This window comes from Chelonoidis abingdonii, chromosome 4 (assembly GCF_003597395.2).
Source record: "Chelonoidis abingdonii isolate Lonesome George chromosome 4, CheloAbing_2.0, whole genome shotgun sequence".
NCBI classification, from domain to species: domain Eukaryota; kingdom Metazoa; phylum Chordata; order Testudines; family Testudinidae; genus Chelonoidis; species Chelonoidis abingdonii.
In genome coordinates this window covers 58,131,842-58,156,030 of record NC_133772.1, presented here as the reverse complement: position 1 = coordinate 58,156,030, position 24,189 = coordinate 58,131,842, and the positions used below count along the sequence as shown (strand labels likewise).

Sequence of the window (24,189 nt, the reverse complement as noted above, 5' to 3'; positions counted from 1 at the left end):
GTAGCCCGGGGAAGTGTAGCTGTCATGCAGCTGTTACAGGAGGCACTATAGACAGCTGCAATCCACAGGGCCCTGGGCTGGAACCTGGAGTAGAGGGCGGGCCTGGGTTCCCCCCAAACCTCCCAACTCCTGATCAGACACAGGAGAAGTTGACCCAGACTGTGGGGAAGATCACAGAGGTAAGCAAATCTGCCGATAAGTGCAGAACCCACCAAGGTAGAGGAGGAACTTTGTCACAGTACATCCTCAGGTGCCTAATGGGAGCCGGTTTTGGAGCTCTAGCTACTCCAGAAGGAATAAAATGAGAACTCAATGAAACAATAAAACTGTAGTATAACAAAGACAGGCTCTTATTCAGCAAAACACAAAATATGTACTAAATTTGTAAGGGGTAGTGGCTCTCACTTTTTACTAATACTCATGGGAGAATAGATTCTTTCCTAATATTTTAAAGAAATAAAGTAACAAAGCAGCATCACCACCTAACTGGTGGATGATCAAAGCTAAAATATCCTGTCCATCTATGGTGAATTGCAAAACAAACGCAGTTGTTACATACAACACTTTTCTTGATTAGTTCTGAATGCTTATGGATCTAGGCCGGGGTGGGCAAATGTTTTGGCTCGAGGGCCACATTTGGGTATGGAAATGGTATGGTGGACCATGAATTATCACGACATTTGGGGTTGGGGTGCGGGGTGGTGGCGAGGGCTACGGGTGGGGTGCGGGCTCTGGAGTGGGGCTGGGGGGGTGCTGGAGGGTGCTCTGGGCTGCAACTGAGGAGTTTGGAGGGCAGGAGGGGGATCGGGGTGCAGGTGGTGCTTACCTCAAGCAGCTCTTGAAAACATCGGCATGTCCTCCCTCCGGCTTCTACACAGGGGAGCAGCTAGGTGGCTCTGCGCACTGCCCCATCCGTAGGCACCATCCCTGCCGCTCCCACTGGCCGTGGTTCCAGGCCAATGGAAGCTGCAGAGGTGGCACTTGGGGTGAGGGTAGTTTGCGGAGACCCCTGGCTGCCCCTGTGTGTAGGAGCCAGAGGGGGGACATGCCTCTGCTTTCAGGAGCTGCACAGAACCACAGCACATGCAGAGTGGGGCAAAATCCCAACCCTGCTGCCCAGCTGGAGCGGGGCAAGCCCTGGATCCTTCTTCCCAGTGGGAGCTCAAGGGCTGAATTAAAACATCAGAAAGGCTGGATGTGGCCACTGGGCCATAGTTTATTTACCCTTGATCTAGGCCTTGAATCAGCAAAGTATTTAAGCATATGCATAGTCCTGTGTGTTCAAGAACCTTGGTGAATCAGTTTTATGGTGGTGACAGTGTTCTGTCTTCTGAGCATTTTCACAGTATGCTGTTGTGTTAGTTCCCTGGCTCAACACCACAAGGTTGGGAAAGGAAGGTTTCCTACAAGTGAAGAAAGTTTCATAGCCATGGTACACTTAAAACGTGTTGTGAAAGGATTGAATGGCTTATATAAAATAAAGAATTTGTGTATTTTTATTAATATTTTACACTTTCTAAGTAATATATTGGATCAAATTCTCTTTGTGATCTGTTTCATACTTTCAAGTTTTTGTATTGTGATAGGATTACAGTATTGTACCAAGCTATAACTTTCCAATATTAAGGTAGTTTAATTTTTACATGAATATGTGGTCAGTTTAATAGAATCCAACAATCAAATTGTAACTTTGTCTTATGTACAGTTGTAGTTGAAAAGAAGCAAATCTCTGCTTTTGACATTTTTTTTTCTTTTTGAGACTTTCAGTAGAACTGCGTGATTAATATAACAACTGTAGATATTTTTTAAATTGAATGTAAAGGTTTAAAAATATATAGTAAAAATATAAATTCAGAAGGTACCATGGTCATATTAAAGGTATAAATTTCTGATCTCTAATACAGTGTTATATTGTAGGAGAGCCTCCTTTCAAATAAATGAAGTGAGGTGGTAGGCTAAGTCTTTTGAGGGAGAATGGTTGGGTTTTTTTTTGATTATTAACTGTTGGTTCAAAGTAGGTAAATGTGTAGGGGTTTAAAAGGATTGCTTACATTTCTGTTCCAAATATTTGTATCTTTAGTCACATCATTGTGTATTAGAAACAGTTGCTAATGTGGGCCTTTAAAACAAATACACTGAACTAAAGGGTGTTACTACCTTGCTTTTGATAGTGTTGTGTTACATTCTTTTTTCTGTCCTGTATGAACCTTCGTTTGTATATCTATGCTTTCTACTGGTAAAGGCATAGGTTTTGAATGTACAGATTTTATTTAATATACCTGTTGAAATAAATTACAGAAAAGGGATATTTTCCTGTTTGCCAGTGGTAATATAAAGGTCAGCAATTACAAATTGGCCTCCAAAAATGGATCTGTAGATTTAATAGAGGCAGCAATTTGCATACTCAGAACCTGAAAAAACTGGGTGGTTGTGTGGCATTTTTGGAGAGCATTTAAGAAAAATGGTCTCAAAATACCAACTTGAGCTTTGTCAAATATGGCAGAGGTGCTAAAAATATAAATTAGAGACCTGGAGATGATTTCTTGTTGTAGCTGTGTACTAGATAACAAGTAAGATATTACTGTCCCTTTTTAAGAACTAAGTATATTGTCAAGAATGAAACTTCCTGATGCAATGGAAAATCTGTATACAGTTTTTAATATCTGAACAGTTGTATTCCACTGCAATAATTATTAAAATAAATATTTTCTTACAGTAAACACATGATGCTTTTCATAAATCAAAGCATAACTTTATAGGGTTGCTATCAGTTTTACAATTTATAAAATAAAACATTGCTATTTCTCATTTCTACTGGCTTAAGAAATGGAGTATGTATACAGTCAGAATGAATGATACAAATAAGAATACTTCTGTACAAAAATGAGGAAGTTAGTTGAACAGAATTTAAAGGGAACAGTGCCAAAGGTGAAATCCCTGCAAGCTGCATGAAACTTTTAAAAGACACCATAATAGAAGCTCAATTTAAATGTATACCCCAAATTAAAAAACAGAGAAGACCAAAAAACTGTCACCGTGGCTAAACAATTAAGTAAAGTAAGCAGTTAGAGGCAAAAAGACATCCTTGAAAAAGTGGAAGTTAAATCCTAGTGACTAAAATAGAAATGAGCATAAACTCTGGCAAATTAAATGTAAAAATATAATTAGGAAGGCCAAAAAAGAATTTGAAGACCAGCTAGCCAAAGACTCGAAGTAGCAACAACAATTTTTTTAAAGTATATCAGAAGCAGGAACCTGCCAAACAAACCAGCGGGGCCATTGGATGATGGAGATGCTAAAGGAGCACTCAAAGAGGACAAGGCTATTTCAGAGAGACTAAATGAATTATTTGCATCGGTCTTCACAGCTGAGGATGTGAGAGAGATTCCCAAACCTTAGCCATTCTTTTTGGGTGACAAATCTGAGGAACTGTCACAGATTGAGGTGTCGGTAGAGGAGGTTTTGGAACACATTGATAAATTAAACAGTAATAAGTCACTAGGACCAGATGGTATTCACACAGGAGTTCTGAAGGAACTCAAATGTGAAATTGCAGAACTACTAACTGTGGTATGTAACCTATCATTTAAATCCACTTCTGTTCCAGATGACTGGAGGATTGCTAATGTGATGCCAATTTTTTTAAAAGGTTCTAGTGGCGATCCCGGCAATTATAGGCCAGAAAGCCTAACTTCAGAACTAGTCAAATTGGTTGAAACTATAGTAAAGAACAGAATTATCAGACACACAAATGAACATGATTTATTGAGGAAGAGTCAACTTGGTTTTTGTAAAGGGAAATCATGTGTTACCAATCCACTAGAATTATTTGAGGAGGTCAACAAGCACATGGATAGTGGTGATCCAGTGGATATAGTGTACTTACGTTTTCACAAAGCCTTCGGCAAGGTCCGTCACCAAAGGCTCTTAAGCAAAATAAGCTGTCGTGGGATAAGAGGGTAGGTCCTCTCATGGATCAGCATCTGGTTAAAAGATAGGACACAAAGAGTAGGAATAAATGGTCAGTTTTCAGAACGGAGAGAGGTAAATAGTGGTGTCCTCCAAGGGTCTGTACTGGGTCGTGCACTGTTCAACATATTCATAAATAATCTGGAACAAGGGGTAAAGAGTGAGGTGGCGAAATTTGCAGATGATACAAAACTGCTTAAGATAGTTAAGTCCAAAGCAGACTGTGAAGAGTTAGAAAGGGATCTCATAAAACCATGTGGGCAACAAAATAGCAGATGAAATTCAACGTTGATAAATGCAAAGTAATACACATTGGAAAACATCACAACTCTACATGTAAAATGATAGAATCCAAATTAGCTGTTACCACTCAGGAAAGAGATCTTGGCGTCATTGTGGATAGTTCTCTGAAATCATCTGCTCAATGTGCAGCGGCAGTCAAAAAAGCCAACAGAATGTTGGGAATCATTAGGAAAGGCATAGATAATAAGACAGAAAATCTCATGTTGTCTCTCTATAAATCCATGATACGCCCACATCTTGAATACTGCATGCAGATGTGGTTGCCACACCTCAAAAAAGATATATTGGAATTAGAAAAGGTTCAGAAATGGGCAAGAAAAATGATTAGGGGTGTGGAATGGCTTCTGTATGAGGAGAGATTAATAAGATTGGGGCTTGTTATCTTGGAAAAGAGACAGCCAAGGGGGGATATGATAGAGGGCTATAAAAATCATGACTGGTGTGGAGAAGGTAAATGAGGAAGTGTTATTTACTCCTGCTTATAACACAAGAACTAGGGGTCATCAGGTGAAATTAATAGGCAGTAGGTTTAAAACAAAAGGAAGTATTTCTTCACACAATGCATAATCAACTTGTGGAATTCTTTGCAAGAGGATGCTGTGAAGGCCAAGACCATAACAGAGTTCAGAAAAGATCTAAATTTCATTTTGGATAGGTCCATCAAGGGCAATTAGCCTGGAGGGGCAGGGATGCAAAATCATGCTCTGAAATGTCCCTAGCCTCTGTTTGCGAGATGCTGGCAATGGGCGATGGGATGGCTCACTTGATGGTGTTCATTGTCTCTTAACCAGTTGGTATTGGGCACTGTCGGAAGACAGTATGTAGTAACTCTGTGCTTAACGTCCTCTTGCTTAACCTTGTTTCGATCTTACGTCTCTGCTCAATTACAGAACATGCTCCATTTAAAGTTGTATAATGCTTCGCTCTAACGTTGTTTGGCTGCCTACTTTGTTCACAGCTGGCAGAACCCCTATCGTATCCCCTACACCCGCCCCCTCCAGTGCCTGCCGGCAGACCCTGCACATCAGCACCTTTCCCCTCCTCCCCCCACCTCCTGCCCATGGCAATCAGCTGGCTTGTGGTGTTCAGGAGGGAGGGGGGAGGAGCGAGGACTCAGAGCGCAGGCTTCCCCTCCCTACCCTGCCTCCTGAATGTTGCAAACCAGTTCATTGCTACTGGCAGGGGAGGGAAGGGGAGCCTGTGTGCCGAGTCCTCCCTTTTCCCCCCTCCCTCCTGCCCCTGAACGTTGCAAGCCAGCTGATTGCCGTGGGCAGGAGGGAGGGGGGAGGAACGATGTGGCATGCGGCATAAAGAGGGAGGAGGTGGGGGAAGAGGAAGCAGGTGGAGGCTTCGGGGAAGGGGTTGCGTGGGCGGGCTGAGGGTTGAGCTCCTTGCCCCTCTGCTTGCAGAGTAGAGGAAGCTGTTGCTGCTGCTGCACAACATGCTTCTCCTAGCCTATAGCACCTTCAGCCTCCTTGCTATGTCTGTGTGGAGTAAGGCAGAGGCACCTCCCAACTATAGTACTGTACTGTATGGCATAAAAAAAATCCCCTCGATCCTAACCCTGCCCATTTACATTCATTCTTATGGGGAAATTCGATTCGCTTAACATCGTTTCACTTAAAAGTAGCTTTTTTCAGGAAGATAACTACAATGTGAAGTGAGGAGTTACTGTACAGGGCTAGATGGACCATTGGTCTGAATCAATATGGCCATTCTTACGAACTTTCAGTACACCACTTCAGAAGAATGAGTTACTCTTGTTTTACCTTGATAGATATGTTATTGCTGTCTGTTATATCCAATGATGGTATCACAACAGCTTGTGTGTTCTCTTGTGGCTGTATAAACCAATCTGTGAGGAGCAAGGTTGTGAACAGATCTCATATAGGAATGTGTAGACTCTCACTGAAGACTTGGCATTATTCTCTGCCCTTTTATCATTGTTTTTCATGCCTGTCTTTCAATAAAGGCTGTTAACTCTTTGAGGCAGTGCTGTCCACTCAGGTCCGTCTGTTGCTCTGTTTTGGAAATTATCAATATTTATGCCTTATGAGTTAAGATTTGGGTGTCTTTGAAGCATTTACATTGCCTGCCCTTCCTGCGCTTTCTGAGCTTCAGCGCAGCATTGAGGACTTCTTTCAGGAGTCTATAATCATCAATTCTGATAAAGTGACCTGTCCATCGAAGCTGAGCCTTGATCATCATTGCCTTAATGCTGGTTGTATTTTCTCTTTAAAGGATATTAACGTTTAACACTTTGTCTTGGTAGTGGACCTTCAGAATAGAGCAAAGACAGTACAAGTACAAGTTGTTATGTCTAATGTAAACTGTCTGTTTCACACTCATGTAAAAGGGATGCTTGCACTACTGCATTGTATATCACCTTTATTGACAGTTTGATAGCATGCTGGTTGAAAGAACAGGAGTACTTGTGGCACCTTAGAGACTAACACATTTATTTGAGCATAAACTGTAGCCCACAAAAGCTTATGCTTATATAACAAATTTTTTTGTGGGCTACAGTTTATGCTCAAATAAATTTGTTAGTCTCTAAAGTGCCACAAGTACTCCTGTTCTTTTTGTGGATACAGACTAACACGGCTGCTACTCTGAAACATGCTGGATGAGTATCCTATGGCAAAGTCTTCCGAAGGCCTGGCTTGCCTTTCATATTCTGTTTGATATTTCTTGATATTTTTTGATCCCGGCAACCGTCGCTTCAAATGGTACTGCCAAGATGGTAAAGTTACTCATGTTCTTTAGTTTCGTTGATGGGGCTATATGGATGAGGACTTCCGTTTTTTTCAGGCTAATGGTGAGTCCAAACTGTTTAGTTGCCTCTCAGAACCCGTGAAGGATAAACTGAAGGTCACTTTGACTAAATAAAACACAATGATTTGCATAAAGGGGATCACATATTAGTTCCTCAAGGGCTTTTACCTTTGCATTAAGATAGACATGATCTCTACCAACAGATTATTATGCCTGCCAGAATTATTCTGTCTCCTGTAGGCTTTTTGCCTTACACTTCTTTCTTCTGCACACTGCAGTCAGTTTTGAATCCTGCTACTAATTACCTTCTTTCTAATCCAAATTTTAATTCTTCACAAGCAGGACCGAGCATAAGGGACAAAAATTGTTAATGCAAACTGCCCTTGCAATTAATCATGTCCAGGTCAATTTGTGTTGTTAATTAGGAAGCTGTTGTTTATCCTGGAGGTGAGAAAATGGAGACATGGTCCTTGTCTGATGTAGGAAATAATGGTATGTTGTCACAGCAATAAAGGTGTGGAAGAAAGCAATTTTTGCGCGCTCATGACTTCTTGCCGCTATAGTCATGAGTTTAGGAACAGAAACACTAATAATCCAGGATTTTTAGTATTAAAATCAGAACTAAATTAGAATCTTCCTTCTCCCTTGATTAGTAGCCATATAGTGTGATCATATAGTGTATACAACTCCTGATCAAAAAAACAACAATCACTTCAGGGATCCCAGACTATGGAGATTGATTTTAAGGCACATAGACAATATAAGGCACAGTCTTCTTAGAAGGGGAAGATATTTTGTCAGACTTCTTGGAGGCCCTCCCCGTCATGTGAAGTAAAGTGAGAGATGTGACTAAATATTAGGACTGTTGCATAATTAAACAATGATAGAATACCATTTATTTAAGTATTTTTGGATGTTTTCTATATTCTCAAATATATTGATTTCAATTATAACACAAAATACAAAGTGTACAGTGCTCACTTCATGTTTATTTTTGATTATAAATATTTGCACTGTAAAAAACAAAAGAAATAGTATATTTCAATTCACCTAATACAAGTACTGTAGTGCAATCTCTTTATCATGAAATTTGGACTTACCAGTGTAAAATTTATATACAAAAAAACATTCATTCAAAAATAAAATCTGAAACTTTAGAGTCTACGAGTCCACTCAATCCTATTGCTTGTTCAGCCAATCGCTAAGGCAAACAAGTTTGTTTACATTTGCAGGAGATAATGCTGCCCGCTGCTTATTTACAATGTCACCTGGAAGTGAGAACAGGTGTTCTCATAGTACTGTTGTAGCCAGCGTTGCAAGATGTTTACTTGCCAGATGCGCTAAAAATTCATATGTTCCTTCATTCTAGAGGACATGCATCCAACATTCTAGAGAACGGGTTCTGCGCGATAACAATCCAAAGCAGTGCGGCCCGACCAGTGTTCATTTTCATCATCATGAGTCAGATGCCACCAACAGAAGGTTGTTTTTCTTTTTTGGTGGTTCAGGTTCTGTAGTTTCCACATTGGAGTTGGCTTTTTTAAGGTTTCCCAGGTGCTCCACACCTTGTCCCCCTCAGATTTTGGAAGGCAGTTCAGATTTTTAAACCTTGAGTTGAGTGCTGTAGCTATGTTTAGAAATCTCACATTGGCACCTTCTTTGCATTTTTTTAGATCTGCAGCAAAAGCGTTCTTAAAATGCACAACATGTGCTGGGTTGTCAGTTGAGACTGCTATAACATGAAATATATGGCAGAATGCGGGTAAAACACTGAGCAGGAGACATGCAGTTCTCCCCCAAGAAGTTCGGTCACAAATTTAATTAACACATTGTTTTTTAATGAGTGTCATCGGTATGGAAGCATGTCCTCTGGAATGGTGGCCGAAGCATGAAAGGGCATAGGAATATTTGCCATATCTGGTACATAAATACCTTGCAATGCCGGCTACAAAGATCCCATGCGAATACCTGTTCTCGCTTTCAGGTGACATTGTAAATAAGAAATGGGCAGCATTATCTCCTGTAAATGTAAACAAACTTGTTTGTCTTAGTGATTAGCTGAATGAGAAGTAGGGCTGAGTGGGCTTGTAGGTTCTAAAATTTTGCTTTTTTATTTTTGTTTTTGAGTGCTGCTATGTACCCCTTTCAAGAGGCTGATTAGTCTTGCATACCCCAAGATTCACCTCACTTACTAGCTTAGAAAATCAGACATAAAAATACAAAAGTGTCACAGTACACTATTGGTGAAAAATTACTTATTTTTCTCATTTTTACTATATACCGGTAATTATAAAATAAATCGCAACACCAAGGTTGAGAAAAACGGATGCATTATAAACAAGTCATTGTCTGTATGGAATTGTAGTTTGTACTGACTTTGCTAGTGCATTTCATATAGCCTGTTGTAAACCTAGGCAAATATCTAGCTAAATTGTTGTACCCCCTTTAAGACCTCAGACTCCTGAAAGGGTACAGTAGTCTTGAACGGTTGAGAACCACTGTTGTACAGCACCAAGCACGCTACTGACATATACAGTAATACATGAATTTGTAAGCTCTTTGAGGACAGAGGTTGTCTCTTAATACGTGTTTCAGTACAGTGCATAGGCTAAATGGAATCCTGATTCTGAGTGGGGCTTCTTGGCAGGACTGTAATACAAAAACAATGATAGTTTTAGTCTGATATGCTAACATTAGTGGAAATTCATGTTTTATTTGGTCATAGGATTCTAACATCTCAATCCACAAATTCTGAGCTTACCTAGTTAAGAACCTGGTTGAGAACCACTACTGTACAGGATAAAATATATACAGTCTGTGTCCTGATGAGTTTGAACAGTGCAGATCTAGAATGAATGAGATGCTGGAAAACTCTGAAAAGGGAGTGACTAGGAGTCCTGGTTGACTCACTATTGGCAAGTGTCATTGACATGAGTCTTTAGGAGGGAATTGAATGGAAATGCTGGTGGCTTGATGGACTATATTTGGGACAGGATGGACTGATTTAAATTATTGGTTTTAATCGTTATTTAAATCAGCAAGCAGGAAACATTGATTCAAGTAATCAATTTTAATTTTGTTTTGCATTTGTACTTCTTAGGTAGTTTACTGAAGAGAGGTTCATTTCTCATTGGTTGGTAACCATTGTTACACTGAATCTGTTGCTTCCCTTTGCTACCTAGGAGGATACACTAGATCTGTTCACATTTGTTTAAGCAATTATATCGCTTAATTTACACTGATTCAGATTATTAATGTTTACATTTTTATTGTTAGCAAATAGTGAATGATGCATTTTTTATTTACTATATTAATTTTTATTTGTATCCAGCACTATTTCCATGGAAATTAGAATTCAGTTAAAAATGTACAAAACCAGCATTTGTTTTTTATTAGTTACATAAAATTACCTTAAATGTGCCAGACATATATGGAAAAAAGTTTATCAAAACAAGTTTTGCACTTAAACAGATTGATTATACAAAAGTAGTATCCTCTGTAGTTAGTGAGTTGAATTGATTATTTCAGTTTACCATGTTCAAGATTTTAGAAGTAGTAGATCTCATCATTTCACACTTAGTTTTTGTTCACAGATTGGAACACAAAAATAAGCTTTCCTGTTTTTTTTTTTCAACTTCTGATCAGTTTCTCAACTTTGAATGAACTAATCATTGAACTGAATTAGTTGAATAAACACAAATGAAGGAAATAGTCCCTCTGCACCTGCACAAAAGGTTACTGTTGTGTAAAGCAAGTTTAGCACTTCAGCCAATTCTGCTTCTGTGTGCCTAGACCTTGACTTCCATCAGTTCAGTGGCTTGACTTTCTTTATAACTTTGGCAGCAAATGTGTACTGCTTAATATTTAATTTAATTTAAATAATTTAATAATTTATGGTAAGTTTAAACCTTAACAGATAGGTTGTCATACTTTAAAATTTAATTTTAAGTAGGTTTATTTTTTAAAAAAAGACATAATTTAAATTTTAAAAAATGTTGTTTTAAACCCCACATTTATTTGTATCCACCCTGATTGAGGAAGGCATGTTATAAACAAGGAGATTGTTGTGGAAGAAACAGATGAATGAGGCACTGAGGCTGGTATCCTTTACAGAGGAGAGAGGATGGTGTTCCGGGATGTAATAAGAGACAAAGCTAGAGATATGGACTAGGATGGTATTATTTAAGGCAGGGGCAGGCAAACTTTTTGGACTGAGGGCCATATCGGGTTTCGGATATTATATGGGGGGCTGGTTAGGGGAGGCTGTGCCTCCCCCAAAAACCAGGCTGGCCCAGCCCTGCCCCCTATCTGACCCCCCCTGCATCTTGCTCCCTGATGGCCCCCCTGACTCCTGCACCATCCAACCCCCCTGTTCCCTGACGGCCTCCCCAAGACCCTTCCCCCAACCCCCCCCGCTCCCTGTCCCCTGACAGCCCCAGAACCCCCCTCTAACCACTCACTCATTCCTCCTGACTGCCCCCCGCCCCCTTGTCCAATCCCCCCTCCTTCCTGACTGCCCCCCTGGTACCCTGCCCCCATATTACCCCTGTTCCCTGCTTTCTGACTGCCCTGAGCCCTATCCACACCCCTACTCCCTGACCACCACCCCAAACTCCTCTGTCCTCTGTCCAACCCCCCACCCCCGGCCTCCTTACCACGCTGCCTGGAGCAGTGGTGGCTGGTGGCGCTACAGTGGCACTGCCCGGCTGGAGCCAGCCACGCCATGACGCAGCACAGAGCACTGGGTCAGGCCGGGCTCTGCAGCTGCGCTGCCCCGGGAGCTTGCAACCCCACAGCCCAGAGCATTGCACCGGCGGCGCAGTGAGCTGATGCTGCAGGGGAGGGGGAACAGCAGGGGAGGGGATGGGGGCTAGCCTCCTGGGCCAGGAGCTCAGGGGCTGGGCAGGAGGGTCCCGCAGGCCGGATGTGGTCTGTGGGACATAGTTTGCCCACCTCCGATTTAGGGCCTTGAAAACAGGACAGATTTAACTTGATGCAGCGTATATGTAAATCAGATCTTTGTTTCATTGTGCAGTATCTTTGTGTCTGTGTAAAGCTACCTCCCGTGGAATTTCTTGGGAAAGTTGGGTTATAAAGTACATTTAAATGTTTTACGTGGTGCTGTATTTTTAGGGCACACCTAAATAGATAGTACTGTAAGATTAAATATATATTTTATCTACACAACAAATATCTGGGATTTTCAGTTTGCTGTACAATCAATTTTTTTGTGTACAGTTCAGTGGTATAGTAAGCATCTACATTTTGTAATAGGGTTAGATGGTACATTTATAAATTATACATTGGTTTGAGAATATTTAATTTGTGTGTGTGTGTGTGTATGTATATATATACAGAGAGAGAGAAAGTGAGTGCATTGCAAGTCCTGGACATAAAGCCCATATCTCAGGCCACGTCTACACTATGCGATAATATCGAATTAGCTAAAATCGGTTTCATAAAACTGATATTATAAATTCAATTTCACGCGGCCACACTAGGCACAGTAATTCGGTGTTGTGCGTCCATGGTGCGAGGCTAGCATCGATTTCTGAAGTGTTGCATTGTGGGTAGCTATTCTGTAGCTATCCCATAGTTCCCGCAGTCTCCCCCGCCCCTTGGAATTCTGGGTTGAATCATTGTCGCGGGTGGTTCTGGGTAAATGTCGTCAGTCATTCCTTCCTCCGGGAAAACAACAGCTGACAAATCCTTTTCGCGCCATTTTTTCCCTGGATTGCCCTGGCAGACGCCATAGCACGGCAACCATGGAGCCCGTTCAGCTTTTTTTTTTTTTCCGCACTGTATGTGTACTGGATGCCGTGGACAGAGACGATACTCCAGCGCTACACAGCAGCATTCATTTGCTTTTGCATGATAGCAGAGATGGTTTACCAGTCGTTCACTGTACCGTCTACTGCCGGAGTAACTGGCAATGAGATGATGGTTATCTCTCCCCCTCTGTACTGTCTGCTGCTATCATGAGTGCCCTGGCTGAGAGTCGGCGGGGCGCAAAAGCAAATTGGGAATGACTCCCGAGTCAAATCCCTCCTTTATGGTTTCTAAAAATAGAGTCAGTCCTGCCTAGAATAAGGGGGCAAGTGTACTAGAGGACCAGTGTATCAGAGCACAGCTGCTCCGTGTCAGTATTCACAGGGGGTGCCCCTGCAACAACCCACCCGTTGCTTCCCTCCTCCCCCAACCTTCCTGGGCTACCGTGGGCAGTGTCCCGCCCCCATTTGTGTCATGAAGTTATAAAGAATGCAGAATAAGAAACAGAGACTTGTTAGTGAGATAAAATGAGGGGGGAGGCAGCCCTCCCGGGGCTATGACAGTCCAGGCAGGACAATAACGGTGCGGGGGAGAGGAGCCCAGCATGCTGCTGCTATGACAGTCCTGGCAGTACAGAATCTTTCTTTACCCAGGAAAGGGAGGGGGCTGATTGAAGCTCAGCCCCAGTTGCTATGATGAAGACGGTTACTAGCGTTCTGTCCTATCTACTGGGAGTGACCAGGAATCATGCCTGTTTTACCCAGGCGCCCCATATTCAATAAAAAGCATTGGAGCACTCGGAGGGCTCATGTGAGGACAGTTACCAGTCCTACTGCACCGTCTGCCACCAGAGAGGGGAGAGGAGCGAATACTGCTCTTTCACTGCTGCAGCATCACAGCGTCTACAGCAGCATTCAGTACACATAGGCTGGTGACATTGAAGAAGTCAAGAAATGATTTCTTTCCCTTTTCTTTCACGTGGTGGGGGGGGGGGGGAGGGAAGAAAACTGAGGAGCTATTCCCTGAACCACGCCAGACACTGTGTTTGAACCTACAGACATTGGGAGCTCAGCCAAAGAATGCAAATTACTTTTCAGAGACTGCTGTGGACTGTGGGATAGCTGGAGTCCTCAGTACCGCCTCCCTCCATGAGCGTCCATTTGAGTCTCTGGCTTCCGTTACGCTTGTCACGCAGCACTGTGTAGGCCTGGAGATGTTTTTTCGAACGCTTGGCATTTCATGTTCTGTAACGGAGCTTTGATACAACAGATTTGTCTCCCCATACAGCGATCAGATCCAGTATCTCCCGTATGGTCCATGCTGGAGCTCTTTTGGATTTGAGACTGCATCGCCACCCGTGCTGATCAGAGCTCCACGCTGGGCAACAGGAAATGTAATTCAAAAGTTCGCGGGGCTTTTCCTGTTTACCTGCCGCTGCATCCGAGTTCAGATTTGCTGTCCAGAGCGGTCAGTGGTGCACTGTGGGGATACCGCCCGGAGGCCAAATAATCGTCGATTTCCGTCCACATTAACCCTAATCCGATATGTTTATATCGATTTTAGCGCTACTCCTCTCGTCTGGGAAGAGTACAGAAATCGATATACAGTGCTCTTTATATCGATATAAAGAGTGTTGTGGTGTGGACGGGTACAGCGTTAAATCGATTTAACGCTGTTTAAATCGATTTAAACGCGTAGTGTAGACCAGGCCTCACTTCCTAGACACATCAAAAAAAGATACCGTTTACAGCAAGTTGTGCAGGTCTTCACAATAGAATTCACCTCTTGTGTGCTCTGATAGCAGTGATGTTAGCTGATCATCCCCCTTTTATATATGCTTTTATCATAGTGAAATTGTAGCAAAGTTGACGTTTTAAATTAACCAGTTGCTGAGTTAATACTTCAGAATATTAGCAGCAGTGGCTCCAGGCACCATCACTCCAAGTGCGTGCCTGGGGCGACAAGCCACAGGGGGGCACCCTGCTGGGCCCTGCGAAGCCGTGGGACTGGCCGACCTCCCACAGGCGTGCTGCCACAGGCAACCTGTCTGCCGTGCTTGGGGTGGGAAACAAGCTAGAACCGCCCCTGAATATTAGGATATGGTCACACCCAGAGCTGTTGTTGCAGGCTATCTGTAGACTCAGGTAGACATCACTGCATCAGGTTGTTCCCTGCTCATAACTTGAAGATTGTCTTCACAGCCATGAGAGCTATGTTCTTTTAACTAGAGCTTAGATTCCGTAGTACAAGAAGATTACCTTCCCCTTCCCAAAAAAGGGTGTTGTTATTGAGCTGCTGCAAACCATTCCAGTGCCACCCTGTACAACCATTCCAAAATGTACAGTAGCCATGACTCTAAGCTCCTGAAATGTTAATAGTAGAAGTGTATGCAATACACACACTGCCTACATTCTATTTGCCAATGTGAAACCAGGCTAAACCTTAATGGCGCTGCAGTCCCATACACTGGTGAATAGGGCTGAGCCTCATGGGACAAGAGCTGCAGCTTCAGGGTGTATGTGAGGCGGGCTCACTCTCTAACCTTGCTCCACACTGGGTTGGGATTGGGGTTGCAGTGCCAGGGCAGACATGCTGCCACATGTGGTTAGTGCCCCTTCAGAGAGGTGAGGAGGGAGAGGATGCTGGCCTATGATGAATTTGGGCTCTGGGTGGGTTGCCAAAATAGGCACAATGGAGTTGGTGGGTCACTTTGGTGTAAAAAAAAATTGGGAACCACTGACTTGGGTAATTTAAGTATCAAACCATTTAATGGCAAACTGAAGTGGTTAATTTGAGTGTTCTAATTTCTCAGGGGAAGAAATTGCTACAAACTTTAAATTGTGGTTTGTTCTTTTTTCCCCCCTTACTCCCCGACTTCCTTCTTCAGGTATGGCCTCACAAGTCTTGGTTTGTCCACCATATGTTTATCAAACCCAGTCAAGTGCCTTTTGTAGTGTGAAGAAACTCAAAGTAGAGCCAAGCAGTTGTGTGTACCACGAAAGAATCTACCCACGGATCTATGTGAATGGTAAAAACTTTGGAATTGCTCATTCTCCCAACAGGGTTAGTACTTATTTTCAGACTAAGAACCCATTTGACAGACCTCGAGGACAGAACTTTTTGTTGCAGACAAGTGCTGTTGCTTTAAAAAATACTGTAGGTGCTACAAATGTATTAGCAGCGCAGGCGCAACAACCTCAAGTTGAGGCACCTCAGACAGGTACACAGGGAACCCGGATAGATTTACTGGATGGATCCCAGCGATGTGGATTGAAGCGTAAGAGTGAAGAGTTGAATAATCAAAGTAGTGCAATGCAGATCGTTGATGAACTGTCTATATTACCTGTGATGTTGCAAGCAAATATGGGAAACCCAGTGACGGTTGTGACAACTACTGCAACTTCAAAACAGAGTGGTACCGGTGGAGATGGAGATTATCAGTTAGTACAGCATGAGGTGTTGTGCTCTGTGAAAAATACTTATGAGGTCCTGGATTTTCTTGGGCGAGGGACCTTTGGACAGGTAGTAAAATGTTGGACAAGAGGAACAAATGAGATTGTTGCAATCAAAATTTTGAAGAATCATCCTTCTTATGCACGCCAAGGACAAATAGAAGTGAGCATATTAGCAAGACTAAGTACTGAAAATGCAGATGAGTTTAATTTTGTGAGAGCCTATGAATGCTTTCAGCATCATAACCATACTTGCTTGGTGTTTGAGATGTTGGAACAGAATTTATATGACTTTCTGAAGCAAAACAAATTCAGTCCTCTACAACTAAAAGTAATACGGCCTATTCTGCAACAAGTGGCCACTGCACTGAAAAAACTAAAAAGTCTTGGTTTAATCCATGCTGACCTCAAACCGGAGAACATTATGTTGGTGGATCCTGTCCGGCAGCCATACCGGGTTAAAGTAATAGACTTCGGGTCTGCCAGCCACGTGTCAAAGACTGTTTGTTCAACCTATTTACAGTCTCGGTATTACAGGTAGGTGCTTATTCTATTTTTTGCTTTGTTTTTTCTTTTTAATAAATATTAAAATTCTCCTCCATGAAAAATAATGCCGAAGTGTTTTGAAAGTACAACTTTTAAGTCAGTCAATAGTAATTTGATTCAAATTGACCATGTAATCATTTCATTAATTGTAAAATAAAATAGTTGATAATGATTTTAGATATAATTTGCTGACTTTACGAGTATTTACTGCACTGGCAGTAGGTTTGTTTTGTACATTACAGTGAGTTCCCTCCAGAATTATGTTTTGAATGTTGTATTCTCTCCTAATGCACCATGCAAATATCTCTGATTTGTCAAGCAGAGATTTTCTAAAAGAGAGCTTTTTTTTTTTTTTAAAAAAAACTTCATGGTGTATATTTTTTGTTAGATTAAAAGCCATTAAAACAAAAGTCTGTGTATCAATTACACGTAACTTCCTGTGCAGAGTGCCTTTTTCCTTGTCTAACCTAATATACAAATTTCTCTCTTTAAGCAGCTGGATAGAATGTGGCATTTGTAGTGGTATCTTCTATAGAAGAGATACCCTTTCTTTATATTTTCTCTACCATGCATGTACACTTATGCTAGATGCTATGTGCCCTCAACTCCAATCAGTTTCAGTGAACTTCAGGGACTAGTGAAGTGAATCCTGTATTTATGGCTCATAGAGATTCCAGAGCCTGGCCTCCAGCCTGAACCTGAATATTTACACTGCTACTTTATAGCCCCTATAGAATCTGAGTCAATTGACATAGGCCAACCGCAGGTGTTTTATTGAAGCACAGACATACCCAAAATCTTCTCAGTGAGGATCCTACAACAGAGAGAGGCTCATGCACAGCTGCTGTTGTCCTTTAGCAGTTCCACTTCTGCCTCCCAGTTCCCCCGTTGTTTAATCACTGACCCCAGTTAAGCACAAAACCCCCCCCAAATATCTGCACACACATCTTCAATGGGAAGCAGTTAAGAGTTGCTACACACACACACAATGTGCCTGACGCAAACTCATAAAAGAGAGGAAATGAAAAATTAAGTGACCTAAGCATGCACTTTATTGTTCCCCAATTCAATTCGTGGCAGCCTTCAGGATTGGAAGAGGGTTAAGGTATCAGTCACCTGGTACCTGCTAGGAGTGCCAGTCCCCAGGTGGCATGCCTGGGGTTCAAGCTCTTAACATTTAGATGTCTAGCATAGCTAAGAGCACAATTCAATAGGTATTGTCTGATCCTGCAAGGTTTTGAATAGCTCCCTACTTAGAGATTTTATTAGGTCTGATGTTGACTAGAATATTATAGTTTTGGCTATTGATGTATTATTTTTTGTGCTTTGAAAAGTGATGGACCCAGACTGTATGACCCTACTGAAACTTGCATAGATCTACTGCTAAGTCATTTTTTCTGCTTCTGATTCAGGTTATACATCAGGCATTGACAGTTGTACAGCATTATTGTGTTGGTGCAATTATTCTGCTCCCTATTAAACATTTTAGTCTTGCATTTATTTTCTTTGTGGTTACATCAACCAATTGATAGTCAGTGTTTTTATAATTTTCATGTACTCATTGAAATTTACTCGCTGTGCTCTCACCATAGAGAGAATGTGGACTACAGAAAGTTCTTATCAGAATAGCATTTTTTTCTAGCTTTCTTTAAATATGAAAAAAATACAGCATGTAAAACAAGCAAAAGTCAGACTGTCATATTTATTTTCATGGCATAGAATTTAGACACATTCATCACGTGGAGCAAGTCTGTACATTGGAAAACCAGCATGTAACCTCTTACCTAAGTTTATAATTTAGATATTAGTTCTGTTGTATAGCACTGTACCTTGCATGTATAGTTCTTGTTGAATCCATGCATTTAAAAAGTATTTCTATGTAGGAAAAAGTAATATCTCTAAATTAAGAATGCTCAGATTTTGTAGATGGCTGTTTTTTTGTGTGCCTACAGTGTCAGGTCACTTTAAGAATTTCTCACAGAGAGAAGGCGTTAGCCTCATATCAAAGGATTATGAGGGACAAATGCATGTAGGTACACATGCAGTAATTTAATTATAAGGTGCCTTGTAAATAGTCTGTTTGGTAGAAGATTATATTATTTACTTCCCAGAGTTTTATAATTATGTAAAGCTATGTTTAAAAAACATATTAAAAAAATTTTTTTTTTTCAGAAATAGTAAGTGTGATCTACTGATCTAGCAGCCTTCACGCTTTGAACACAAGTTCACCCACATGGAGCAGCTTGCAGGATTGGGGTCGAAATGAATTATAACAGATCTATACTGTGTTGTAACTCATAGCTATATCTATATTTGAATATATTGAGAATTGGATTTTTTTTGGGGGGGGGGGGGGAGGGACCCCCAAACCTGAAAATGCTGATACTATTCTAAAACTATTGTGTTAATCCTCCAGCCAGAAACCTAACCTTTGGAAAGAGACTTGAAATTTATTACTTTGAATTTTCTGTCTGGTTCCAGTAACTGCAGTTTCATTTCAGTAAGTTGGGTTGCATTGCGGGTGTATAGCGCTATAGATATTGAGCAATTCACATTCCTTTTGGGTAGCTTGGCATGCTGTTTGACTAAGGGCATTGCTGTCTAAAGCTAATAACACTGCTATAACCCTTGATGCTATACAAGCACTTAAATAATGTTACTGATGTTAGATGATAATGGCTTGGTCTTGTAAGTTGCTGAGCACCCTCAACTCCCTCTGACTTGAATGGGAACCAAGTGGGCTCATCACCTCACAGAACTGAGCTCTAATAGGGAATTTGGAGCGGAGAACAGCAAGGAAGTAGAGGGGAGAGACATGCAGTTCAGAGACTATATAGCATAAGAGAGCACATAAATGGGGAGAGGGTTGGGGGGGAGTAGAGATACAATTTATTTCACAATAAACAGTGCCTCTTGCCATCCAGGCCAAGATCTACATCTTTAATAAATAAATGAATAGTGTAGCCTTCTCTAAATGTTAATCCTTTTATTTCCTCTGTCAAATTTATAGTACTGTTAAATTTACATAGAAAAACATAATATATTCAATTTTAATAGAGATGTAATTGGATTTGATAGAGATTAGCTCTCTTTTTATAAGAGGTTCTATTTAATGAAATGTCCATCAGGAGTAATTTGAAAATAGAGATTTTGTGTAATAGTTTAATCTCTCTTTTCTCCTCACATTCTCATTTGCTGTGTTTACTGTGATCATGTTGATTATACATTGGTGCAGAGTCGTCTTCACTTGCTAATCCTTTCATTTGCTGTCATGAGTTCTTTGTTTAATTCTCACTGGGGAGAATTTTATTGTACAGCTGCCCAACAGGGCAAGCAAGGTAAGAGAGGTTCTGGATTCAACCCAGATACTTTTCTCACAAACATATTTTACCAAGAAAATAACTGTACAAATATTAGTGTAGTGAGAGTGTTTGTTTTTTTTGAAGTATATGTTGAAATACAGATGCAGTCGGTACTGTAAGAGGTTTATGATATAATGTAGGAACAGACTTGCCCCATTTTCTCAGCAAAGCACATAAAATCTTGATGCATAGTTATTTTTGAAAATAAGACTTAAGATCCCAAGTCACTTAGACGTTGGTGAAAACTTTGTCCATATGCTATTTTTAAAGTTGTATGGTTTTGGAATTATTCATAATGATGATAAGAATACACATTATTACCACGACACCAATTCATCCAAACCCTTTATTAAATCTAAAGTCTGAATGGTATTTGTATAATTTGTTCTTAACATATCCAAAAGCATAAGCAATAAGCAGTTTTTACTCCCATACAATAACAAATATCCATAAACCTTAGATTAGAATACTCACAAAAGAATCATTCCCAGGGATAATCCCGTCACCCTGGCTAGCTCCAGTATAGTCAGGTAGGATCTGATAAATACCCCTGAGAGCTTGGTTCCTTTATACAATGCAATAAATAAATGATGTCATATTGACACTTATCCTAGCTAAAAGATTGACTGTTTTGCACAGTTCGGAGTTGACTCCCCTCCTTAAGCCTGGAATAGACAAGATTTTTATAAGTTTAGCATCTTTCCTAAAACTTTGGTTGTTAGATGCCACATTTCTCCTAATTTTTGAGCATATTATTTTCAAGGCCTTGTTACATTTTGCTAACCACTAACATATTATATAAGCTACAAAGCACACACATTTTCTTAGCCAAGCTAAATTGATTAATCCTTTATATACCTTTTTAATCCTATATGTGTGCTTTACTGATGAAAGTGGGGCTAATCTGTTTCTACATTTTGCCCATGTATTAGGAACTGTGCCTGCTTGAATTCTTTAGTTTGCTTGCTCAGCCTTTTAGGAGTAACAGTGCAACCAATGTAGGGATTTATGCTGCTGCTTTGAGTGGTTGCAGACACATATTCCACTCACTTATGTGTGTTCCCAGCACACCAAAGACGTAAAACTTTGCCTAGTGGTACTCTTAGGAGTGGTGCCCTTAGCCCCACCCCAGTCACCTTCAGTTCCTTCTCCCCCAACCCAGTGCTTGAGTTGGAGGATTTTTGTGGTATTTTACTTCACAGTTCTCTGTCATTATACACAAAAGCACAGAAAGTTAAATAATTAGTTGATTAGTACCTTAGAATTAGCTTAGTAGAAATTAGGCTGTTCTGATGCCTTGACCAGGTTTTATACATTGCCATTTGTGTGGCGTGGCTATTCCTGCTGGAGACCTCCAATCTTGATGTTTGTTTGTGCTTGGGGAAGAACACATTAAAGAAAGGTGCTCCATCAATAAGGCTTTCAAGAAGAGGATGCAAGTGGCTAGAGATTTGAGCTTGAGGCAGCACTTTCTCAAGTAGGCCATGAGGCCTGTTTTGGCACCAGACACATCCACTGATTGTTAGCCTGCTACAGGGTGTCTGAACCAGAATGGACTGTTGTTTAACCAGATTCGGATTCCTCTCCCAGGAGGCAGAGAGATCATTCTTATTTGCCTGGTTCTCCTAGGAAAAGGACTCATAAAACAGACTGAGGCCATTCAAGAGCTAGGAAAAGTTCCTCCTTTTCTAAGGGGAGCGTGGACTGGGACTGTGTTTCCTCCAGTATGCGGGATAGAGTAGGACTGTCCACCTGCTCTCCTGTCCTGAGGCAAGAGCAATTGGACTTCATACCATTGAGTTCTGTACCATTCATGGGGCATTCGTTGAACCAGTGAAGTCAGTGTCATCATTGACTGTTTCCACCCAGTGGGCTTGCTTTGCCTGTCTTCCATGTTGCTTCACTAATTCAGGGTCTTTTAGCTTTGATGACTTCTTCATCAATGTCCTTGGCCCTGTTGAAGGCGTTTCTACAGAATGAATGATTTCAAACAATTTTTTGCCTGTGCCTCTCTCTCTACTTTCACCCTTCAGCTAGAATTTGTGTATGCCTAAAGTTACTAGGCGATATGGCGTCATGTACTTACATAGTTCAGCACACAAAATTGTGTCTTTGTCTGCTTCAGGGCTGGTTGAAGTTGATATATTGCATGAATCAACAATCCTTGGATGGCCTAGTGGAAAGTGCTACGTCACATCCTGGAATTCCTAGAATAGTGGATGGATCAGTGTGTGCGCTAAGGTCTTCCCTTTGCCCATCTTCTTCCAATCAAGACCATAGTTATTGATGTCTCCACAATAGGTTGCGGAGTGCATCTGAGGACAGTGAAGATCTAAGGTTTGTCCTTCATGTGAATGTCCTGGAGCTTCAGGCCATTTACGATGCATGCAGAGCTTTTTAGATGCAGATTGAAGACACAGCAGTTCATATGATCACCAGCAACACCACTGCAATGTATTAAGTGAACAAGCAGGGAGGAGCTGCTCCAAGCAGCTTTGTCAGCAAACAATAAAGTTTTGGCAGTTCTCCATCAAGGAGAATGTCATTCCCACAGCTGCTCCAGAATTATTTGGTCAATCATCTCAGCAGGAATTTTTTCCAGACTCATGAGTGGTCTCTGAAGAACAGTGTGCTAAGCTCCATCTTTGTAGATGGGGGCATTCTGGCCATCAATCTGTTTGTCAGAAAAGACGACAAGAAGTGTCCTCAGTTTTGCTCTCAAGTGGGTCTCAGTACCAACTCCTTAACCTTCCATCTCAGTTGGGGATTTTGATGTATGCTTTTCTCCCAGTCTCACTCATTCCTTGGGTTATTCTCAAATTGAAGCTGAATCATGCCAAAATTAATGTTCAAACTGAAGTTGAATTCTGATTCCACCAGCTTGGCCAGTACAGTGGTGATTTTTCTAATCTTATCAAAAACGGAATTTGAGGACGTTTTAGAACTCAGCTTCTAACTAATTTTATCTGTTTTGCAAATTTCCTAGCAAATTGTCAAAGAAACAACATCGCTTAATTTTAGGGGATGTTTTAAGCCACTGTATTTAAAGTTGTGATTCATTTTCTTAATTAGACAAAGTAATTTTACCCAAGAGAGAGTATACCCCATTTCTTCCCAACCCACTGACTCAACACCATGGTCAGATTTGGCATCCAGTGCTGAGCAGTCTGGATCTCTCAGTATCCATGCTGTGAGATCCAGACTGCTCAGCACTGGATACCAAATTAGGAGATGAAGAAGAGGAATGCTGATTGAAAGCTGCTAGTCAGGTGCTACTCAGTAGTAGAAAACTCTGCCAGAATTACCTACTGGGTCAAGTGAAAGTGGTTTTTGATTTGTTCTTTAGCCCATAGGATTCAACCAATGCTAGCCTGCATTCAGAACATTTTGGAGTGTCTGTTACCTCTTCAGTCTTCTGGTCTCCCTTATTCACTGAGGACTGATTCAGCAAGACACATGACCATTCTTTGAGCCATATTGCACAGGCATTAATTTAAGGAAGTTTACAACATAAACTGGTTTTCAGTGCAGTCTTTCACCAAGCACTATAAAATAGGTCACTGTCTCATCAGATGAAAGATCTGTCAGTCTTTAATACGTTTTTTCTGCATAAAAACCTTCAAAGATGTCTGTCTGTGTCTCTCGCTCTCTCTTTCACTGTTTCTCTTGGCAGTGTTTCTTTAAAGTTTGTTTCCTTGCCTAGGAGGGAGAAAGATAGATAGTTTTTTTGTTTTTGTTTATTTACTATGGTTTTATCCTTTTTCAAATGAATTCTATTCAACTTTGCCTAATTTGTTTTTATTTCAGGTCAGGGGTTCAGAATTACAGAGAGGGGTGAGATATCTTAATCATTTTCTTCCTCTTCCTCCCACCCCTTAGGGAACATCTATTGTAGAGAGGAAGATTTCCTCTTATTGAAAAGAAAATAGAAGTGAACAAGGGATTCTGCCTAGAAATGAATAATCTTTCACAAGTCAGTTAATCAGAATTTACAGTGTGTCTTTTCAGCTATG

The 24,189-nt window shown here is 41.1% G+C and overlaps 1 protein-coding gene across 10 annotated transcripts in view; it reads left to right on the top strand.

The window, feature by feature from the left end:
• HIPK3 (homeodomain interacting protein kinase 3) overlaps positions 1 to 24,189 on the top strand; it is a 148,405-nt gene that overhangs the window by 22,666 nt on the left and 101,550 nt on the right. For 9 of the 10 annotated variants that reach the window (XM_075065206.1, XM_032769831.2, XM_032769833.2 and 6 more), the window contains exon 2: positions 15,704 to 16,805. The exons of the other annotated variant lie outside the window; for it this stretch is intronic. In XM_075065206.1, coding sequence (XP_074921307.1) covers positions 15,706 to 16,805 — 1,100 coding nt within the window. In that variant the 5' untranslated portion in view covers positions 15,704 to 15,705. The remainder of the gene's footprint in view (positions 1 to 15,703; positions 16,806 to 24,189) is intronic. 10 annotated transcript variants of the gene reach the window in all.